The sequence below is a fragment of the Chlorocebus sabaeus genome, chromosome 27, assembly GCF_047675955.1.
Source record: "Chlorocebus sabaeus isolate Y175 chromosome 27, mChlSab1.0.hap1, whole genome shotgun sequence".
Taxonomy (NCBI): Eukaryota; Metazoa; Chordata; class Mammalia; order Primates; family Cercopithecidae; genus Chlorocebus; species Chlorocebus sabaeus.
Genome location: NC_132930.1, coordinates 42,255,151 through 42,279,050, shown reverse-complemented (window position 1 = coordinate 42,279,050; position 23,900 = coordinate 42,255,151). Strand labels below are relative to the sequence as shown.

The 23,900-nt window shown below is 42.0% G+C and overlaps 1 protein-coding gene across 8 annotated transcripts in view; it reads right to left on the bottom strand.

The window, feature by feature from the left end:
* The window catches only part of STK32B (serine/threonine kinase 32B), a 419,228-nt gene that overhangs the window by 146,235 nt on the left and 249,093 nt on the right, over positions 1 to 23,900 (bottom strand). For all 8 annotated transcript variants that reach the window (XM_073012511.1, XM_073012510.1, XM_073012512.1 and 5 more), the window contains one exon: positions 3,928 to 4,101. In XM_073012511.1, the coding sequence (XP_072868612.1) occupies positions 3,928 to 4,101 (174 nt within the window). The remainder of the gene's footprint in view (positions 1 to 3,927; positions 4,102 to 23,900) is intronic.

Sequence of the window (23,900 nt, the reverse complement as noted above, 5' to 3'; positions counted from 1 at the left end):
TTTCCCCAGGGTAGATCTGGAATCTAAGAGCAGATGATCTCTACCAGACGAATATTTAAGAATGACTTAAAACTTTTTCTGAAATCTGGTGAATCATAATGAAATGGCTCCAGCCAGCCATGCTGTCATGCAACGGTTCCATTTCCTGCCTTGTTCATCCCTAACTCAGCTCTGGAACATTGGCATTTATCTCACCAATGTCCACATGACTTAGTGTCTCAGGGAATTTGGACACATGGATCATCTATCTATTGCACTCTAGTTCATGAATGGCTACAGTAATTCATGAATGACACATATACAACTGATCTGTAAAGAACTATTTCAGCACCTTCAAAGAAGCCCCATCAAGGAACAGAAGCATACTCTACCATGGGGTGACCTTCTTTAGGAAGTACAGCATCACACTGACAAGCACAGATTCCAGAACCAGAATGCCTGCATTCATTCAAAAGCTAGTGAATGACTGAGTGAATGAACAGTTGTGTATTACACTGAACAATATCTTTACTACCACTATTCTCCTTTTCCTCCTTCTTCATTTTGCTGCGTTTGCTACTGTTACTTGTATCAAAGTTATATGCAAATAGTTCAAAGAGCCAATAGTTTTGCAAGTTTTGTTACAATACAACAATCCCTATCACTTTCTGTTATAAACACATTTTGTCACAATAGCATTAATCCTATCACTTTCTCCCCCATTTATCCTCTATCCACTCATCTATCCCAGGTTATAATTTTGGTATCTACCTCCTTATCTCTAAATGACAGACTTCTAATGACTCCTTCACTTTTTAACTCCAGGCTCTCCCTGGAGACTGGACTTCCTACTAGGGAAGATAAAGATTTAGCTGTCTTTCTCTAATCCCAGGAGACTCAGTCATCCTTCCCATTTTCCCAGTTTCTCAATGGAGTGTCATTGAGTTTTTGGTTAGATGTTCAGGGTTTAGGTGATAGGACTAGGTATTATATCCAGGGTTGACCCATTTAGTAAGCTGTACTCTACGCAGATGTTGTCCTGTGCAACATTTTCCTTGCCTAAAATTAATGATGTTATTTTTACTGAGTTTTTTTTCCCTGAACCTCTCATAACTCCACTTCAGATTCTTTACCAGCTAGCTAAATAAATCTCTCAAGGCCAGGTACATCAGGAATTCTATCAGTTCACTTTTCCTGAAGAAGTCTCTCGCAGGGTCTCTGATCCACACTAATCAGAACTGGTCATGGCATACATGTGAGGTACAACTGACACCCCTTCAGCATCATCCTGGAGATTTCCTATGCCTATCTGATTTGCTGGAGTTCCAGCTTTCTGTATTCCATTTCTTTGTCCTCTTTGATTCATTCATTCATTTTGGAGTCCATCTCATTTTCCTAGTACTGGAGAAAAGGTATATGGGAGGACCGCTTTTTGAAACCTGGAAATGGGGAAAATGTATACCCTCACACATGGCTGAGTAGCAGGTCTGCACTGCCTTTGAGCATTTAAGAAACTCAAAACTGGCTGGGTGCTGTGGCTCACACCTGCAATCCTAGCACTTTGAGAGGCCAAGATGGGTGGACTGCTTGAGCTCAGCAGTTTGAGACCACCCTGGGCAACATGCTGAAAACCTGTTTCTACAAAAAAAATACCCCCCAAAATTGGTCAGGGATGGTGGTGTGTGCTTGTGGTCCCAGCTACTTAGGAGGGCAAGGTGGGAGGATCACTTGAGCCCAGGAGGCTGAGGCTGCAGTGAGCCACAATCGTACCAGTGCACTCTAGCCTGAACGACAGCAAAATCCTGCCTCAAGAAACAGAAAACAAAAACAAAAAGAAATTTGAAACTATCCTGATTCTTCAGCCTCTATGACCTGTGGCTCTTCTCTGGAAGCCGATCAGATCTGATATTTGTTTTGGTATGTGTCTGCTTCTAGCCATTACTATGTGCTCTTGGTAGGCTCTCTCAATATGGAAAATCATGTATTTCCGGTCTGGGAGATTGTTCTTTAATCGTTTCATTGATGATTTCTTCCTTTATGCTTTGTCTTTGTTATTGCTTGTGTTGAAATCTGTAGATTCTTTAACTTTGTTATGTTTTCTCTCATATTTTTTCTTTGCCTTTTTACTCTATAGAAAAGTATAAAGATTTTATCTTCCAACATATATTTTGAATTCTTTAAATTTCTGCTGTTACAATTTTGATTTATAAGAGCTCTGATGTTTGTTCCCTGAATTTAAAAAAAACTGCTATTTCTTGTTTCACACATGCAAAATTCTTCTTTTACTCTCTGAAAATACCGATTAGTTATTTTGATGTTTCCAGAGTCGCTGTTTAGCCCAAGCTTTATTTTTTTTTTTTCCATTTTGTTGCTTGGATCTTGATGTTCAAGTTAGATGATTTCCTTGGATGTCTGATAATCCCATGCTGTCATTAACTTAATTGGGAGCTGATAATGAATGAATGGGGCTTGTTTACTATAACCTACACTCTAAGGTGTCCTGGAAAACCTTTGATGGCACAATCTCTTTCCTTTGGGCTCAGTCACATTCCATTGAAATCACTTGAGTTCCCTGTGTAGCCAATGAAGGCATAAAGGCACCATTCTTTGATCTCAGTTGTGTGTGTGTGAGGGGAGGGTGCTGTCATTTCAGTATGTAGTACATGTATGTTCAGATAATCTTGCCATTGTTAGTACAGTATCCCAACCCAGGCAGGCTTGATGTCATTTAGCCCGGACACTCTCCATTTTACCCTCATTAGCAGACTCACCTTTAGTTTTCCTTTTGGGTAAGGAAGCCGGCAACTGCCCAGCTCTGCGGAGCTGGGAAACAGGTCTGTGTTTCTCAATACTACTTAAGAAGTTTTCAACAATTCACCTTATTATAGCCTCTTTTCACCAACTGCCCCCATCCCATAGGTACCAGATGCTGCCAATTCCTGAGCTTTGGGGGAATTCTTTAGTATTTATTAGTTCTTGACACTCTCAGCAGCAACATTAAATTCAGTTTCTGGTATCCTAAGTCATCGATCACTTTACATCTTTCTTTCCACCTTTCCCCACTGTTTTCACTGAGGTCCCCTTCCAGTGTTCCCTATCTTCATAACTTTATCACTTTAAAAATATTCCTTACTGTCATTTAATGGAGTTTAAGAAGGGTAAAACGTAGATGTATGTGCTTAATCTGTCATCTTTACCTAGAAGTTCAAGTCCTCACCTTTTCCAAATCTTCCAAAATTAGTTAAGTTATAAGGAGATCAACTAAGCACAGTGCAAGACCATGGGTAAACCAATTTGGAGCCCCTCACACCAGCTACCTCTTCTGGGGTCAGTGAGAAGAGTTATGAATGACACCATCACTTTCCAAAGCCTTTCACTGAGTTTCAGCTTCTGCAGACACAGTCACTTTGCTCACCTGTGTAGGACACGGCACTGCTGTGCATAGCAGGGAGAAGCAAGGTCCCTGACGAGGCTGCAGAAACTCAGAACTTTTATGCAAAGCCCAGAGCCAGCACTGAGGCTTCCCAAGAGAAAGAAATCCTCCACAATGCACAGCACTGATTTCTAAGTACGGAAAAATAGAGAGTAGAATCCCTCACACTCCCAACTCACTAGTATAATAATGCTACTATAACTCTTCTGACTTGAGACAAGAGGGACAGAATGTTCCAGCTTCCCCAGGCATACTGGAGCAGAGAAGATAAGGCCAGCCACCAGTCATGTCTCTAAGCAGTAGTGTACGGGTGCAGGATGGGAGGTGTACTTGCTGGTTGTAAAGAACATTAAAAAAAAAAATAGGAAGAAAAGTGTTTTGCTTTTTTTCCCCTGATGCACTACCACTTTTAAACCATGTCAAGGACAAAATTCTCCCCCCACTACCGCAGACTGTTCATGACACCCTAGCCCATGGTGCTTCTGTCCCAGACATCCCGCCAGCAGCCCAGTTACCTGTGGATGATGTGGTACCTCTGAAGATACTCCAGGGCCAGTGCCAGCTCACAGATGTAGAGTTTCACAGTCCCCTCTGTGAAATGTACATTCTGCTGCAGATGGTAGCGCAGGTCTCCTCCCAGGAGCAGGTCCACCACCATGAACATGTCCTCCTCGTCCTGGAAGGAGTACCTAGGAGCACAGAGGGACAGAGAACATTAGGGGTGGAGGCACCTTCAGCACCCTCAAGACCAATGCCCCCATTTTACAGAAGAGCAAACTGAGGCTCAGAGAGAGGCGCTGAGTTGCCTGAGTCATGGTGCTATGGGAGTGGAGGGGAAGGGGCAAAGGCTTTTAATTCTCAGGCTGCCTCCACATTTGTTGGGATTTCCTCACTTCTTACATAGCAAAGGCAAGCAGGAGCACCCAGCATTAGTTCCCAGGCTCTGGCAGACAGATGATAGTTTAACTACGACAGGACTCCGGCATGTTTCTTCATCTGTTTTTAGCCCATGCTTTAATGAGATGGTGTCAGTTGTTTGCAGGAGCTAGCCTCCAAAGACACACTCCCCTCCCAAACACTCCCTCCATTCCCTGTATATGCATGCTGCTCCCCACATGGAGCTTGTTTCTGCAGCTCTTGAACGCAGTGGTGTTATGGGACATCCAAGTCTAGGCCTTAAGGGAATGGGCAGTTTCTAATTCTTGCCTCTTGGAACCCAGCCAGATCCAAGACACATGAAGAGGCCAAAAGAAGGAAAACCAAATCTCCAGCTGAGTTCCCAGTGACAGCCAGAGCCACTGCCTGCCACGCGAGTCAGCCACCTTGAGCATTTTGATATTCCACTGCAGCCCCAGATAGCACATGGAGCAGAAGAACAGTCCAGCTGAGCCCAGTCAGTCCACAAAACATGAGATGATTAAATGGTAGTGTTTTTACACCATTAAGTTTTAGGGTGGTATTTTGTTTCATTTTTGAAACAGTAGAAAATTGATACAGTACCGAATTCATTTTTAAAAAATGCACTTGGGCTTTCTAAGGACTGAAGAGCCAACATACAGAATCTGAGACTGTTGTTAAACAATTGTAGGATAGCATCACATCACAAAATGTTGTCAAGTTCCTTGTAGATTCATGGGGTATAATAATGGAATCATGTAACATAACCATAGAATTGCAGAATATAATCATGGAAGCTTAGATCTGTGTCTTAGATCCTTAGATATTAGTCCGAATCAGTTAGGTCCTTCCCCTCACTTAACAGAACAGGAAACTGAGGCCCAGAGGGATGAAGGGACTTGGTGAGTCAGTGTAGGTATGGGGACAAGAACCCAAATCCCCTGGCTCTCACTCGCTGCAGTGCCCTGATGACCATACACTGTTGGGATGTTGCTGTAATGCACCCCCACTGTGTTCCAGTGTCCTGGGTGTGCAGCCCTGGGGAGGGAGCCTGATGTATGATTTGATCCCAGGACAGGCAACAGAACCACATGCTTACAGGACAGGGAATTCCAGGGTTGGAAGAACCTCTAATCCCCTTCAGCTCCTATTGCAGAGATTGGGGTCCAGGCAAGAAGAGATGGCTGGACACAAGTCGTATCTATCCTCTTTGTGTGTCTTACTCATTGTTTATAATTGTTCAGAATTAAGGCAAGGAAAGGGGCTAAGTGTCCCCAGATCGTGAATTTACCAGGTGCTTACGGAACACCTACCGTCTGATAGGCATTGGGCTATGTGCTGGGGACACTGGGACAAAGAAACTGTCTTCGCCCTGGAGGAGTGCACAGTGCCCTGGGAGAGACCGGGCAGACAGTCACTGACAATGCACGGGTGGGCATTCTAGGAGTCTTTCCAGGGTGCGGGTGAGTGTGGGAAGGGAGGAGGCCAGTGCTCCAGGAGGCGAAGGTGGGCGGGAGGAATTGGGAAGGTCATTGCCTATAAGGGGTTCACCGGGTCAGGAACACACAAGCTGTGTGACTCAGACAGAGAGGGAAACAGCGTGACCCATGGCGGGAGGCTGGATCATGGCCTAGTACCCACAACCTGCACAAACAGTGGAGGGCCACCTTTGGGAGTCGCCGTGGTGACATGGATGAGCAGGAGTGGAGTAAGATACAGTCCCTGCTCCTCATGGAATTAGAGACCGGAACAAACCTCAGAGATGGAATGAAGTGTGTGCGATCAGAGACTCACAGGAAGTGCTGCGAGGGTGGAGGCGGCAGGGCTGAAGCTGCCGTCTTTCTCCCAGGCTGTTCTGTGCTGAGAGGCCCTTCTGCCTTTCTGGGCAGAGGCACCCAGAGTACCCAGGGGCAGCCCAAAGCCTCACTGCTGCCCAGACATTCCCAATATTTCTGTCATAGTTTCAAGGCGCTATTTCTAGAAGTTTCAGTGAGAATATTTTTGTTTGCCCAGAAAGCTTTTATTACTGTCGATATTATTAATTATTATTCTCACTCTCACTCTCGGCCTCCCAAAGTGCTTGGATTATAGGCATGAGCCACCGAGCCCGGCCACCAGCTGGACTTTAGATCTGTTTCAGGGCCAGTATAACCTCATTCATGCTCCTTCCCCTCAACAAAGAGAGGCGTGTAAGTGACACAGTCTTGCTGGGAAGCACAGGACTACCTTGTTTTACTGCACTTCACTTTCTTACAAACTGAAGGTTTGTGGCAACCCTGCCTCCAGTAAGTCTATCAGTGTCAATTTTCCAGTAGCACCTGCTCAATTTGTATCTCTGCGTCACATTTTGGTAATTCTTGCAATATTTCAAACATTATTATATCTGCTATAGTGATCGATGATAAATGGTCTTTGATGTCACTATTACAATTGTTTTGAAGCACTGCAAATGGCATCCGTATAGCACCCAAAGCTTCATGGATAAATGTTGGATGTGTTCTCATGCTCCACTGACCAGTAGTTTCCCATCTCTTACTTTCTCCTTGGGCCTTTCTATTCCCTGAGGCATAACGACATTGAAATTAGGCCAGTTAATAACTCTACAAAGGCCTCTAAGTGTTCAAGTGAATGGAAGAATCACACATCTCTCACTTTACATCAAATATTAGAAATGATTAAGCCTAATGAGAAAGACATGCCAAATGCCAAGATAGGCTGAAAGCTAGACTCTTACGCCATAAAGTTAGCCAAGTTATAAATGCAAAGGAAATGTTATTGAAGGAAATAAAAATTGCTACTCCAATGTACACATGTAAGACATGAAAGCCAAACAGCCTTATTGCTGATATGGAGGAAATTTTAGTGGTCTAGATAGAAGATCAAATCAGCTGCAACATTCCCTTAAGCCAAATCCTAATCCAGAGCAAGGCCTTAACTCTCTTCAATTCTGTAAAGGCTGAGAGAGGTGAGGGAGTTGCAGAAAAAGAGCTGGAAGCTAGCAAAGGTTGGTTCATGAGGTTTAAGAAAAGAAGCCATCTCCAGAACATAAAAGCACAAGGTGAAGCAGCAGGTGTTGATGGAGAAGCTGCAGCAAGTTACCCAGATGATCTAGCTCAGATCATTGGTGAAGGTGAATACACCAAACAGGAGATTTTCAAAGCAGAAAAAAATAGCAAATAGCTTTATATTGGAAGTAGATGCCATTTAGGACTTTCATAGCTGGAGAGGAGAAGTCAATGCCTGGCTTCAAAGGTTCAAAGGCAGGCTCTCTTGTTAGGGAGGCTCTCTTGTTTCAGCAGCTGGTCACTTCAAGTTGAAGTCAATGCTTATTTACCATTTTGAAAATACCAGGGCCCTTAAGAATTATGCTAAATCTATCCTGCCTGTGCTCTGTAAGTAGAATAAAAAACCCCAGATGACAGCACACCCATTTACAGCAAAATTTACCAAATATTTTAAGCCCAATGTTGAAACCTACTTCTCAAAAAAAAAATTCCTTTCAAAATATTACCACTATTAGTCACCCAAGAGCTCAGATGGAGATGTACAAGATTAATGTTGTTTTCATGATAAAACAACATCCATCCTGCAGCTAATGGATGAAGGAGTAACTTTGACCTTTGAGACTCATTATCTAAGAAATATATTTTGTAAGACTATAACTGCCATAGATTCCTTTGATGGATCTGGGCAAAGTAAATTGAAAATCTTCTGGAAAGGATTCACTATTCTAGATGTCATTAAGAACATCCATGATTCATGAGAAAAGGTCAAAGTACTAACATTAACAGGAGTTTGGAAGAAGTGAATTCTAACCCTCATGGATGAAGTCGTGGGTTCGAGACTTCAGTGGAGGAAGGCACTGAAGATATGGTAAAAGTAGCAGAAGAACTAGAATCAGAAGTAGAATCTGAAAATGTGACTGAACTGCTGCCATCTCATGATAAAACGTTAAGAGATGAGGAGCTGCTTCTCCTATGGATAAGCGAAGAAACTAGCTCCTTGAGATGGAATCTGCTCCTGATGAAGGTGCTGTACACATTGTTAAAATGACACAAGAGGTTTAGAATATTACATAAACTTAGTTGATAAAGGGGCTGTAGGATTTGAGAGGACTGTCTCCACTTTTGAAAGAAGTTCTACTGTGTGCAAAATGCAATCAAACAGCACCACTGGTTACAGAGAAATATTTCATGAAGTGAAGAGTTCATCACTGGCAAGCTTCATTGTTGTCTTATTTTAAGAAATTTTCAGTCACCCCAACCCTCAGCAACCACCACCCTGATCAGTAAGCAGCCATCAACATTGAGGAAAGACCCTCCACCAGCAAAAAGACTGTGATTTGTTGAAGGAAGACTCAGATGAGTGTCAGCATTGTACCTATTAAGTATTTTCAGATGAAGCTATGTATACTTGTTAGACATAATGCTGTTGCACACTGAATAGAGTACAGTATCGTATAAACATAACTTTTATAGGCACTAGGAAACAAAAAAGAATGTCAATAAGACCTGTCTGGGGAGAGAACCTGCAGAGAGGGAAACAGGGCTGGGAGCTAAATGCAGAAAGAGGCACTGTTGGAGGTACTGGCTCCCACCTCGTCAGAAGAAAGACCTATCCCTGAACTTCATATTTACATGATCAATGACTGTTTTTTTAAAAAAATTAAGTTACTTTACTTTGAGTTTCTGTGACTTGGAACTGAGTTACCTGATACAAATTTTCATGTATTTGCTACTGGATAGAAGAATATAGATGCCCCAAAAGAAACCACAGGAATCAAATACAATATGCCTCTTACAGATGTGCAATTTTGTATTCTAATAGCTGATGGACTGTTGAAACATTACATTAATAACCAGTGAGTTCTGTACTCTCAAGTCACAGCTAAACTGTCGAAGGGTATCTCATTCAGTATTCCATCAGAACTCTCTGAAGGAGCAACATGAATTTTCAGAGGGGAATTTGCACACTGGAATGAATCCTAAAGAGGAAAACCAAAATGCAAAGAGAACAATAATTTAAGTAATAATTCAGGTTGTAGCTTTTTCTCACTGCAGATCCACATTCTGCCCCAGGCCACAGACCCTACATTCCCCGGGAGACTCAATATTATTACTGGAGAACAGAGAATGACCTTTCATTTATCTCTCTGTAGTTTTGCACTATTCCACAGCTTTGTGACATTGTCCCTTTTGCTTCTTCTCGTATTAGAATTATAATTATATTCTCATAATAGTGCTGAACATTGTCATGGAAATGATGGAGATCACAAATAAGAGAGCTAAGCTCTATCACAGTAACTCAGATCTATGGAAAAATCTGGATAATTAGGCTCTCCTTGCAAGAGCAAAGAAAATTGTGTGCTGTGAAGGCATAAATCCTTGCCTGGCTATTGCAATAGAAGAACATAAAGAATGCGATTTTCCATGTTTTATTTTTTTAAAAATTATTAATTTCCTACTTTACTCCAGAAAGGATTCAGGTGACTTGTGAAATGTATATAACATAATGGAATTAAAAATAAGGAAGACAAAGATCAACTCACAGAAAAAAAAGGAAACCAAGAAAATAGAATCAGGAAAAAATACCCCAATTTATGCCTCAAGATGCCGTGTGCTTGCCTGAAATGGGCCATCAATGTGTCTCAAATCTCCCCAGCACACAGAGTAAAAAGAGAAACGCGATCCACCACATGATTCAGAGCTGATGTGGAAAAAAAACAATTGTTTAGGAAAAGCAAGATTTTTGTCCTGGTACTGAAATCAGCAGGAAATTTCTTCCACTGGATTCTTATGAAGATAGTGTTCTGTAATGTGGTGAACCATGGGTCCACATAAAATAACTCTAAACACAGTAATAAGTGGAACAGGAATTTTTTGCATGATGTGCTTCAGGGTAGGCTGAAGGCATTAAAAATCCAATTTCATAGAAGCACTGCCCCATGGGGCAAAGCAATGAGACTGTGCATCATGCTCACGGACGAACTTTCTTCAGAACAGGATAAATTTAGAGCAGAGCACGAGGTGAATGTTCTTCAGGGACGCCTTCACAAAGACGGGCTCACACACACAGTAGCAAGTACTCAGTAGGCTTCTCCTATGCATTTGGCTCTTGCCAGAAGCCAAGGATTTAGTGGGAGAAGTCAGCACTTGAGTGCTTAACTGGGCTTAAGATCTTCATAAGGGAGCTGTCATGTTAGGACAAGTCCCTGGATGGACCCACACTCCCACAATTCTACACGTTCACCCACAATATTCCTTATTCCTGGAGCACCACCTCTGTCCTCTTATCCATCACTCACTTCTCAGGTTACTGCAGGGTTCCCAAACCCAGAGCAGTTTTGCTCCCCTGGGGACACTGGACAACGTGTGGAGACAGTTTTGGTTGTCACATTTGGGAGGGGTGCTGCTGTCATCTAGTGAGTTGGGGCCAGGGATGCTGCTAAATATCCTACAATGCACAGGACAGCCTCCACCACAGTTACCTACTACAAAATGGCAATAGCGCTGAGGTTGAAAAACCCTGGTTAAGACTGATGCTCCCTTCTTTAAGCCCTCCCTAACCCTGGAAACTGAGGTGGGCAACCCCCTAGTCCCTTATGATAATAACAGTTAACACTGATGTGATGCATACTGTGTGCCAGACACTGTTCTAAGTGTCTTATTTTCTTATTTTTATTTTTTGAGATGGAATCTCCCTCTGTTGCCCAGGCTGGGATGCAGCAGTATGATCTTGGCTCACTGCAACCTCTGCCTCCTGGGTTCAAGCGATTATCCTGCCTCACCCTCCCCAGTAGCTGGGATTGCAGGCACGTGTCACCATGCCTGACTAGTTTATATATATATACACACACACACACATATATACACACATATATATACACACACACACACGCATATATATATATATATATATTTTTTTTTTTTTTTTTTTTTTGAAACGGAATCTTGCTCTGTCGCCCAGGTTGCAGGGCAGTGGCCAGATCTCAGCTCACTGCAAGCTCCGCCTCCTGGGTTTACGCCATTCTCCTGCCTTAGCCTCCCGAGTTGCTGGGACTACAGGCACCCGCCACCTCTCCCGGCTAGTTTTGTGTATTTTTTAGTAGAGACGGGGTTTCACCCTGTTAGCCAGGATAGTCTCAATCTCCTGACCTCGTGATCCGCCCGTCTCAGCCTCCCAAAGTGCTGGGATTACAGGCTTGAGCCACTGCGCCCGGCCAGTTTTCATATTTTTAATAGTGACAATGTTTCACCATGTTGGCCAGACTGGTCTTGAACTCCTTACCTCAAGTGATCTGCCTGCCTTGGCCTCCCAAAGTGCTGGGATTACAGGTGTGGGCCACCATGCCTGGCCTAAGTGCTTTATATATATGTACTCAATTAATGCTCCCAACAATCCTTTGAGGTAGGAGTTATTACAAACTACCTTGGATAGCTCAAGACCTTGAGGTTCAGAGAGATTAAGTAACATGTCCAAGATGACAGCCAGGGAATGGCAGAGCTGAGACTGAGCCAAGATAGTCCATGTCCAGAACCCAGACTCTGTGCTTGATGCCCTATAGCACTTTTCTTGCAGCCAAGTCACCATCGCTTTCCTGGTCTCTTTTCCCCACCAGCCAGTGAACTCTGAGTGCAGGGACCTAGCTAATTCAGCACCATCCCCTGCATTTAGCACATAGCCAGGAGCATCCCACACACTCCGGAATGAATGGGCCACAAACACCCGAAGCACCCACATTCTGTGGAGCACATTGGGTCAGTCAATGATGTCTACACAAAAGTGGGGCATTGTACAGAAAAAGACAGAGGGTAGAGGGTTGATGGGGAAGGAAGGGTGCTGGGTCCTGCTGTTTATGTCACTGCCTACGGGAACCTGCTTTTTCTCTGGCCTCTTGTTGTCATAGAGACCAGGAACCCCCATTAGCCTGAGTGACTCACGGGTCTCTCTCCATAGCCTTCTCCCTCCCTTGCAGGGTGCAGAAGTCATAGATCTGTTGAGTGAGTCCAGAAGCAGCAGCCGTGCTCAGCACAGCCCCCTCGGGTTCCCCTTCTGCTTCAGGACCTGCCCACAGAGGGTTTATACTCCTGCCTGCTCTCTCCAACAGCCAGGGCCTGGCTAGTGGAGGGGGTCTTGCAGGTGACCACCGTTTCCTGTGCCTTGGAGGTGATTCCATTTCAGAACTCAAGAGTTAGCAAGCCATTTCGGCTGCTGATCTACAGTGGGTTTCTCTGATTGACTGTTAGCATGAATTGGATACTTCTACCTCCACCTGTCAGACTCCTGTCTGTTAGTCCTAAAATCAAGAAGGGAGGAGAGGTTTTCTTCATAGACCCCCTGCTCATCCCTTAACACCTCTCCCATCTAACCATGGGATGTGGGCATTATCACCCTCAATTGCCCAATGGAGGAAACCAAGTCCAAGAGGGGTTAACTGGTCCAAGGTCCCTAGGTCAGTTTTCTTGGAAAGCATGTCATCATCAGCCTCGGAGGCTGCTTACAAACTAAAGGTCAGCCATGCTAATAACACAGGAAATACACGTGAACACATATGAGGGAGGTAGTGCCTGTTGCTGGGGGAAATCTGGAGTTGGAACAGCTTGGTTCAGCTTCTCCTCTTACCTGACGAGTGTGACTCTCCATCTCACCTTGCCCAGGGCCTGGCCAACAGTGGAGCATCCACAAACTTTGTGCCATTGGCAAAGGTAGGGGAGGTGGAAGGGGAAAGGAAGAGTCTGGAGGAAACCCTAAACCTTTTTAGTCTCCAGGCAGCACGATGCCACTTGAACTATTTGAAACAGGCACCTTTCTTCACTTCTTCTTCCTGAGGCAAAAGTCACTGGGTGCCCAGAGATGATTCTGTGGGATTCAGAAAATCTCTGTAGCCAGGAAAAGCCACGTGTCTACAACACTCATCTCCTGTGTTTTTACGGGGTGGCATCTGCAGGGGCAATGAGCTGGGCATCTCCTCAGGCCACTTTCCATTCCATCTGACCTCTGAGGGGAGCAGATGGAGGGGAGGTCTCACTCACTATGCTCACCTCTAGCGATTCTTAAAAATGTAACAGCCAACAAGAGAGGAGCTAAGAATAGCCTCACAGGCTACAGAAATCCAACTATGGAGCGCTGGGCTTTCTGACAGCTCATATTGTACAAGGAAAAAAGAGCTTATCAAGCCTGACTTGTGCTTGATACATGTCTTTAATAACATTCACAATGATAAGGTTTTTATTTTTTTTTTATAGACAAGGTCTTGCTGTATTGCCCAGGCTGGTCTTGAACTCCTGTCCTCAAGCAATCCTCTTGCCTTGGCCTCCCAAAGTTCTGAGATTACAGGTGTGAGTCACTGTGTTCAGCCAACCCCCCGCACCCCCCACCCAGCTTTTTTTAAATTTGACTTGAGGTACAAGAATCTTAAAGCCACTCAAACATGATAGCTCTCATCGTTCTTCACACCGGACTGATTCTCACCTCCTATCTCCTTTCCAGGAAGCTGAAGGAAGCTGGTTAGCTTCCAACTGCCTCCCGTATACCAAAGCAACAACATAGGAACCTCTCAAAGCCATCCAGCACTTCCAGGCAGAGGCAGTTTCGGGCAGGAGCGATCGTGTGATGAGGCGAAGGCAGGCTACAGGTCCATGTTGCCCCCGTCCCACTCCATGGAGGGGCTTTGAAACAGGCACCAGGGACTTTTGATAGAGGAGATAGTGGGAAAAACGTACAACAAAGGAGAGGCATACATACTGTTCACAGGGACAGTGAGCCTGAAACAGTAGCTCCAGCTCCCTTAGCAATGGAAAGAAAGCAAAGGGCAATGCAGAATGATCAATGCAACTCTCACCACTTGATTAAATAAGATGAAGCCAAACTGCTGTTCTTGGGCCAAATTCCAAAAGACATTTATAACTTGCATTCTCTCACAAGGGGCATTGAATGAAAGTATGGGGAAGGAATAATGATAACTCACATACGCTGAGTGCTTCCTATGTACTAGCCATGGTCCTAAGTGCTTTTTATAATACCATTGACGGAGGCTCCTGGCTCTATGTGAACTTTTTACATTGGAGATCTCACTTAATTTTCCAATGCTTTAGTGCAGGCATGATTATGGCCATTTTAGAGGTGACAGAACTGAGGTTCGGAGAAGCTGAGTGACCTGCCTAGTGTCGCACTCAGCTTTGCTCCAACCCCCTCCCTCTGAAATCCTTTTGCCAACCACATCTTCAAAGCCCTTTTGTGCTCTCTCAAAGACCCTTCCCTTCAGCCACACAGTGCACACCCTTCTGAGTCTACAGTGATGAACATTTCAGCATTCAGGACTCATGCACCGTCTCTTGAACATAATCAACCTGTTCCTAAAAACCAGTCATTCTGTTTGAAGACACTGAAAATATATTTCCCATTACTTTAAGTGGGAAAAATTACAACGCATTGCTCTTCAAACCAAATTTCTCAACCAATTTCTTCAAACACAAGGTAAACACAACAAAATAGATAGGAGATCCATCTGCTAATATGTCAAGTGTTTCCATTCCATCCTCATGATCAAACACTAAATATAGTGAATGATGTTTTAGTTTTGGGTTTTTGCAGTAACAGGGTCTTGTTTACCCTCAGCAGTGTCTGAGACCCACATCCCTGTGGCGACAGATACTTAATATGATTTTTCAAACTGACTACACTTGGCGCTGACGTTTCACTAGCTGTATCTGAAATGTAACTTGAGACTTGCCCTGATATCACATTGTTAAAAATGTTATATTGAGTTTCAGGACTGTAAATCTAATTTTTTCCATATAAACAATAGCTGAAAAAGTATTGACAGATACATACAGGGTTGAGTCCTGTGAAATTGCCAGTGTTTACTCAGTTTTGACCACAGAAGTAACAATTTCACATGGCTCAATCTAATACAGTCCAGGCAGCCTTAGTAATAAAAATCAAGAGGCACTGGACCAGGAAAATGTTAACTGCAGAGGCGTTCTGCAGGGTGAGTATGCCTGAACGTCTGCCGAACACCTGCTATGTACCAGGCCCTATCATGGGAGGGGGAATCATTCATCAACCAGATGTGGTCGCTCTACTCAAGGTGCTCACTGTACTCTAGGAGGGGAAGGACAAGGTAGCGTAGAAACACATAGGGGAGGGACCTATCAAAAAAGGGGAGGGATTCTGAAGGAGAAGAGACGTCTAGGTAGAGTGGAGACTTGAATTGGCTCATCAATGTCTGTTCCACCCTCCTGCAAGAGTGTCTTCCTGTAACTGCAAAGGCTAGAAATCTGCCAAGCTCATTTCCAAGACTCCATGCAGCTAGAGCTCCTTCATGATTTAGGTTTCTCAGTAAGTTGCATCCACGTAAGACTCAGCAAAGTGGGGCGAGTTCTGAGGTCTCATTCTGGGAGGCAGCTTCTCAGCTGCAGCAGGGGCAGCCACATCCTCTGCAGGTCAGTTCTCCCTGTGACTTGGGGCAGAGCTCTGAGTTTCAGCCCAGAGTCAGCTCTTCTGCCTCCCAGGGATTCTGAGAAGACATTTCATACCCTGTAACAAATCCTTTCTCTGAACTAACTAGTCTGTATTCTCTTCCTTGAAGCTGAGCCCTGGTTGCTACAACCAGAGAAGAGCAGAGAGCAGAGACAATGGTCCAGAAATAAGGAACAGCATGAACAAAGGCTGAGAGGAATAGTGAGCATGGGTTCAAGCTCTGGATAGCTGGGGTGAGTGCTGGAGAGGGGTAAGATGGGAGTGAGGAGGAGACCCTTCAAGAAGGGCTTTGTATGTCATGATGAGAAGTTTGGACTTTATTCTTGCACAAGGGGAAGCTACGAAGGAGTTGGAAACAGGAGAAAGTCCTGGTCAGATCTGAGTTTTGGAACAGCTGCTCTGGCGGCTACATATCCGATTAGTCGGAGGACTTTTGCTTTAGGCAGGAGAGCAGTTGAGTCATTATTGCTTCATTGGTAAGCAGTGATGAGCCCCATTCAGCCGAGCACACAAACCCTATTGAAGTGTACAGGCTCTGGAGGCAAAGTCCTAGGTTCTGGGCCCCATATCCTCATTAGTCATACAGGGATTATCGTGGTATAAGATTTCATGAGTTATTATGAGTTAAGGGACTGGAAAACTGACTGACACATAATGAGTGCTTGAAAAATACTTGTTATTTTTGGCCAGGCGTGGTGGCTCACACCTGTAATCCCAGCACTTTGGGAGGCCAAGGCGGGTGGATCACAAGGTCAGGAGATCGAGACCATCCTGGCGAACACAGTGAAACCCCGTCTCTACTAAAAATACAAAAATAAATAAATAAATAAATAAATATTAGCCAGGCGTGGTGGCGGGTGCCTGTAGTCCCAGCTACTTGGGAGGCTGAGGCAGGAGAATGGCGTGAACTCGGGGGGCAGAGCTTGCAGTGAGCAGAGATCACGCCACTGCGTTCCAGTCTGGGTGACAGAGAGAGACTCCATCTCAAAACAAAACAAAACAAAAAAACCACTTTGCTATTTTTATTATTCTCAAGAGCTTTCCCATGAATCCAGCCTACTGCATCCTTCTTCAGGATGAACTCTGTTCTGGTCATCCTGAAGGACTTGGAGTTAGTCAAATATGCTCTCTCTCTCATACCTTTGTACCTTTTCTTATGCTGTTCCTTTGTCTGAAAGTACCTACCCTGTGATTCTGGGCCTAGCCAATTCACCATTTAAATCACTGCAGTGATGTCCCAATATACCTGGAATAAATTCAGGATCCCTTAACAGCCTACAACGCTCTGTGTGATCAGGACTCTGCAATCTCATTTTATCTTGCTCCTGACTTTGTTTTCTTAATCTATCTATTTTGACTTTCATTCTTCTTTCTGTTCCAGGGTTGAGATCTTTGCACTTGCTGGTCTCTTTGCCTGCAGTTCTTACCCCTGCTCCACCTTCCTATCATTCCTTCTCATCATTTAGTCTTAGTTCCTAAGACAACTCCCCAGGCAGGCCTTCTTTCACAGCCTATTTTTAGAAGCCCCACTTCTTTCTGACATCCTACAATTTTCTCTAAGCCCCTTTAAACCTTTCTTCATAACATTTATCCCTACGTAAAATAATCTCATTTACTTACCTGTTTCGTTGTGTTCTGTCTGCCCTTTCCCCCTACACACCCATACACACATGCATGCATTCACACAAGCACACACACATGTGAATGCATTTACACAAGCATGCACACACGTGCACGCGCACGCACACACACACACATGCATGTGCACAAGTACACACAAATGCAAGCCCTGAGAGCCAAGGTTTTCTCCCCCAGTGGTTCTCAAACTTCAGTAGGTGTTCAGAAGCACCTGGGGGCCTCGTGAAAACACAGATTGCTGGCCCCATCTCAGAGTTGCTGACTTGGTAGGCCTGAGATAAAACCTGAAATTTGGCAATTCTATACATACAGATCTTCAGGTGATGTTGACCCCGTTGGTATGGGGCCAGCACTTTGAGAAGTGCCGAGCTACATTTTTCACAGTTCTATCCAAAACACTCAGATGAATGCCTAATGAACACAGAAGCTCATCAACAGATTTTTAAGTCAATAACTCTTAACTCTTCGTTTATCCTTCAAATAAGGAAATCACTTGTCACCTCCTCCAAGAAGCCTCCCAAACAAGAATAGGAGCTATTTGCAGATGGCACCTTGTCTGAACTCCCTGGAATCCTCCAGTATCCACTCAGGGCCTGGTCCAGGGCAGAAGTGTTCACTGAGTGTTGCTTCAGTGGTTAAGCCTAATGTCCTCCTTACAAATTTTTTTTCAAGTTATATATCTATAACTTGAAAAATATATAAATATATTTATACAGAAAGTAGTGTAACAGACACATATATATTCTCCATCAAAACTAAGCAGACGTTACATTTTGCCTTATTAATGTCAGCTCTCTTTAAAAAATAAAATACTCAGCCGGGCCCACTGGCTCACACCTATAATCCCAGCACTTTGGGAGGTCGAGGCGGGCAGATCAACCGAGGTCAGGAGTTCGAGATCAGCTTGGCCAAGAGGGCAAAACCCCACCTTTACTAAAAATACAAAAATTAGCTGGGCGTGGTGGCATGCACCTGTCATTCCAGCTACTCAGGAGGCTGAGGCAGGAGAATAGCTTGAACCCAGGAGGCAGAGGTCACAGTGAGCTGAGATCGCACCACTGCACTCCAGCCTGGGCGCTGGTGTCTCAGGGGAAACTGCAGTCTGGGCGACTCCGTCTCAAAAAAAAAAAAAAAAAAAAAAACAAGAAAACAAAAAAACACTCAAGAATTGGCTTACTCCATCCGTTCCTTCCTTCATCTACTCTTTCCAGAGGTATTAACAATTAGTACTTGATGTTGAGATATTCCTTATTTCTTTTTATTTTTACTACAATATATGCATCCATAAATCATATAAAATTGTGAAATAGATAAACATAATATATGGTTTTAGATAATATTGAGTTTATGCATATTAATTACTTGAAGCAGCTTTTGACATATAATTAAATACTCAGTAAGCATTGCTGAGTATTATTGTTACTGTTTTGTGGCTTATCTTCCCTCTTAAAGAAATTCTTGTAAAATTTATCCAAGATACATATAGATCTGTTTGTTTCACTTGATGTTATCAGTATTTTTAAGCTAGCCATTCTGACAGGTGTGTGGTCACATCTCATTTGCATTTCCCTAATGGATAATTTGCATTTTAATTTGCATTTCACTAATGACATAGGAAGATGAACACTGTTTCATGTGTTTATTTGTATGTCCACTTCTGTGAAATGTCTGTTTATGTCTTTTGCTCATTTTTAATTGGATTAAAAAAATTTACTGTTAAGATTTGATAACTCATTATATAGTCTAGATACAAGTCCTTTGTCAAATATGTGGTTTGCAAATATTTTCTTCTACTCTGTAGCTTGGTTTTTAATCCTCTTCACAGAGTCTTCTGCCGAGCATAAATCTTCAATTTTAATGAGGTCCAGTTTATGAATTTTTACCTTTATGAAACATGCTTTTGGTCTGAAGCAAGTCTGAAGACTCTTCACTTAGCTCTTCACTCTTCACTTTCTATCAATGTTACATTTTTAAAATAAAATTTGTATTTTCATTTTATCTCCTTTATTTAATAGAAAGTTTTAAAATACCCTGCAAATTTACCAGCCCGTTTTGCTACTTTGTTGGCTATGTGACTGGTTCTATTTTCTCCTATGATATTTTTTCTCAAAATTTTATAGTTTTACACTTTACACGTCAATCCATGATCCATTTTGAGTTTTTGTTTTTGTTTAAGATGGAGTCTTGCTTTTGTCACCCAGACTGGAGTGCAATGGCTTGATTTCGGCTCACTACAACCTCCGCCTCCTGGGTTCAAGCGATTCTCCTGCCTCAGCCTCCTGAGTAGCTGGGATTACAGGCGTCTGTCACTATGCCCAGCTAATTTTTGTATTTTTAGTAGAGACAGGGTTTCACCATGTTGCCCAGGCTGGTCTTGAACTATTGACCTCAGGTGATCCATCCACCTCGGCCTCCTAAAGTGCTGGGATTACAGGTGTGAGCCACAGCGCCCAGCTGAGTTTTTTCAAAATACATAAGGCATGAGGTTTGGGTATGGTTCATTCTTCTGCTTACAGTCGTCCAATTACTATTAGTTGAAGAAGCTATCCTTCTTTCATGATATTGCTTTTGAAATTTTGCAGTTGGGCATATTTGTGTGGTTCAGATTCTGTTCCATTGATCTGTGTCTGTTCCTGTGCTAATGCCACGTTGTCTTGATTACTGTAGTTACAAAATAACACTTAACATCGAGTAGGCTGACTCCTTCTGCTTTTTCTTTTTCATAATCACTTAGCTATTATAGACCCTGTGACATTTCACATTAATTTTAAAATAAGTTTGTCCATGTCTGTAAAAAACTTTTCTTGGACTTTGATAGCAACTGCATTAAATCACTTGGAGGAGAATTGTGATCTTTACTATGTTGAATCTGTGAACATGGTGCGTTTAAACACTTACTTAGGTCTTCTTTGATTTCTGTAATCAGCATTTTATCATTTTCGGCATATAAATAGTGTAAATGTTTTTGTTACATTTATATCTAGGTAGTTTATTATCTATGGAATGATTGTAAATGGGATTTTTAAATTGTTGCTTTCCGCATGTTTGTTGTTAGTATATAGAAGTGTGATTAATCTTTAGATGTTAATGCTGTATACTGTAACGTTGTTGTCACAGTTCTAAGTTGATCTTTATGCATGAATGTCGTAGACCACAACCCTGCTGTCACAACTGTACACACACACACATACACACTTCTTAGTTCCAGGATATTTTAATTTAAATAAATTCTTTGTTATTTTTTAATGTAAACAACAATGCCATCTGAAAATAGAGACAGTTTTATTTTCTTTTTTCTAATTTATATGCCCTATTTTTCTCTTGACTTACTGCAGTGGCTAGAACTTCCAGTAGTTTACTAAATAAGGGTAGTAAAAGCAAAAATCCTTACCTCATGCCCAGTCTTAGGGGGAAGTCATTCAGTCTGTCACCATGATGTTCCTTATAAATTGAAAAAGTTACCCTCTATTTCTAGTTGCCTGAGAGTTTTTATCATGAATGTTTACCACAGATGTTAGATGCAGAAATGCTCTTTCTGCATCAATTGATATAACAACAGGATTTTTTCTTTAGCTTGTTGAACATGGTAGATTACATCGACTGCTTTAAAAATATTGAACTAGCATTGCGTGTCTACAGTGAATCCCAATTTGTTGTGGTGTGTAATTCTTTTTGCACATTGGTAGATTCTACTCGATAATAGGTTGCTCCAACCTAATAATATTTTTGTTTAGATTTTTGTATCTATATTCAAGAGCTATGTTGGTCTTTCTTTTATCATACTGTCTTCATCTGCTTTTGTTAACAGGATAATACAAGTTTCATAAAATGAATTTAAAAGTATGCACTTCTCTTCCATCTTCCGGAAGAAATTGTGTAAAAACTGGTGCTAATTCTTCCTTAAACATTTGATAGAATTCTCTCATGAAACCATCTGAACCTGATTTAATTTTCAGGAGCTACTGTGAATTTAATTTATTTAACAGATATAGGAGTGTTTATTTTTTCCTTGGTTGAATTTTGGTAGTTTGTGCTTTTTGAGGAATTGGTCCATGTCTTTTAAGCTGTCAAAATTATGAGTAAAAATGTGTTCACAATATTCTCCTTATCTTTTCAATGGCTGCAGAATCTGTATTGGTAGCCTCTGTTTCATTCCTGGTTTTCATTATTTGTTCTTCTTTCATTTTATGTTTGCCAGTCTTGCTAGAGCTTGATCAATTTTCTTAAATATTTTTGAAGAATCAGCTTATCCTTTTATTGATTTTCTCTATTGCTTTCCTGTTTTCAATGTCATTGATTTCTACTGTTTATTTCATTCTTTCCGCTTGCCTTGGGTTTATTTTGCTCTTTTAAATTTTTATTATGTTTAATTGACCCATAATAGTTGCACGTATTTACGAAGTACTGTGTGATATTTTGATACATGTATGCAATGTGTAATGATAAAAATCAGAGTAATTAGCATAAGCATCATCTCAAATGTTTATCATTTCTTTGTGTTGGAAACATTCAAAATCTGCTCTTCTAGGTATGTGAAAATATACAATAAATTGTTGTTAACTAAAGTAATTCTATAGTGGTACAGAATTTTTTCTATACCACATCTACATAGGACTTTTTTCTCCTAGGCAGATGTATTTTTATATCTGTTAACCAAGCTTTGGCTATCCTCCCTCCATGCTTATTTTCCCTGCCACTTTTCCCCACCATTTGTAACCACGTTTTACTCTCTACTTCTATGAGATCAAATTTTTAGCTCTTACACATGAGTGAGAATGTGAGACATTTTCTTTTCTGTGCCTGGCTTGTTTTTATCTAACATAATGTTCACCAAGCTCATCCATGTTGCCATGAATGACATAATTTCATTCTTTTTTATGGCTAAATAGTACTCTATCATGTATATATACCATGTTTTCTGTATCCATTCATCTATTTGTGGACACCTAAGGTGGTTCCATATCTTGGCTATTATGAATAGTGCTGCAATAAATGTGGGAGTGCAGATACTTCTTCTGCATATTGATTTCTTTTTCTTTGGATATATACCTAGTAGTGGGGTTGTTGGGTAGTATGATAGTTCATTTTATTTCTGTTTTTTTTAGGACCCTCCATACTGTTTTCCATAAAGGCTATACTAATTTACATTCCCACCTACAGTGTGCAAGAGTTCCCTTTTCTCCACATCCTTGCCAGCATTTGTTATCTTTGTCTTTTTGATAATAGCCATTCTAATTGGGGTGAGATGGTATGTCATTGTGGTTTTGATTTACATTTCCCTCATGACTAGTGATGATGAACATTTTTTTCCACATACACTTGCCATTTGTATGACTTCTTTTGACAAATGTCTATTAAGTTAATTTGCCCATTTTTAAATCAGATTATTTGCTTGTTTTTTGCTGTTGAGTTGCTTGAGTTACTTTTATGTTCTAAATATTAATCCCTTGCCAGTAATAATTTGTGAATATTTTCTCCCATTCTGAAGGTTGTTTATTCACTCTGTTGATTGTTTCCTTTGATGTGCAGAAGGTGTTTAGGTTGACATAATCCTATTTTTCTTTTTTGATTTCTGAGATGGAGTCTCACTCTGTTGCCCAGGCTGGAGTGCAGTGGTGTGATCTAGGCTCACTGTAACCTCCACCTCCTGGGTTCAAGCGAGTCTTCTGCCTCAGCCTCCCAAGTAGCTGGGACTACAGCAACTTGGCACCACGCCTGGCTAATTTTTGTATTTTTAGTAGAGATGGGGATTCACCATGTTGGCCAGGCTAGTCTCAAACTCCTGACCTCAGGTGATCCACCTGCCTTGGCCTCCCAAAGTGCTGGGATTACAAGCGTGAGCCACCATGCCTGGCCCCATTTCTTCTATTTTTGCTTTTGTTGTCTGTGCTTTTGAGGTCCTCTCCATAAAAATCGTTGTTCAGACCAATGTCCTGAAGCATTTCCCCTATATTTTCTTCCAGAAATTTCATAGATTCAGGTATTACATTTAAATCCTTAATCCCTTTTAAGTTGTTTTTTATATAATGAGAGATAGGTGTCTAGGTTCATTTTCTGCATTAAAATATTCAGTTTTTCTGGCACCATTCATTAAAGGGACTGTCCTTTTCCCCAGTAAATGTTATTGGTACCTTTGCCAAAAGCTTGTTGGTTGTAGATATGTGGATTTATTTCTAGATTCTCTATTCTGTTCCATTGGTCTATGTGTTTTTATGTCAATACCATACTGTTTTGGCTACTATAGTTTTACGGTATATTTTGAAGACTGGTAGTGTGATACCTCCAACCTTGTTCTTTTTGCTCAGGATTGCTTTGGTTAGTCTGTATCTTTTGTAGTTTCATAAAAGTTTCAGGATTTTTTTTCTATTTCTGTGATGAATGTCATTAGTATTTTGATAAGGATTCCATTTTAGGTCACTTTTTGTAATATAGTCATTTTCACAATATTACTTCTTCTAATCCATGAACATGA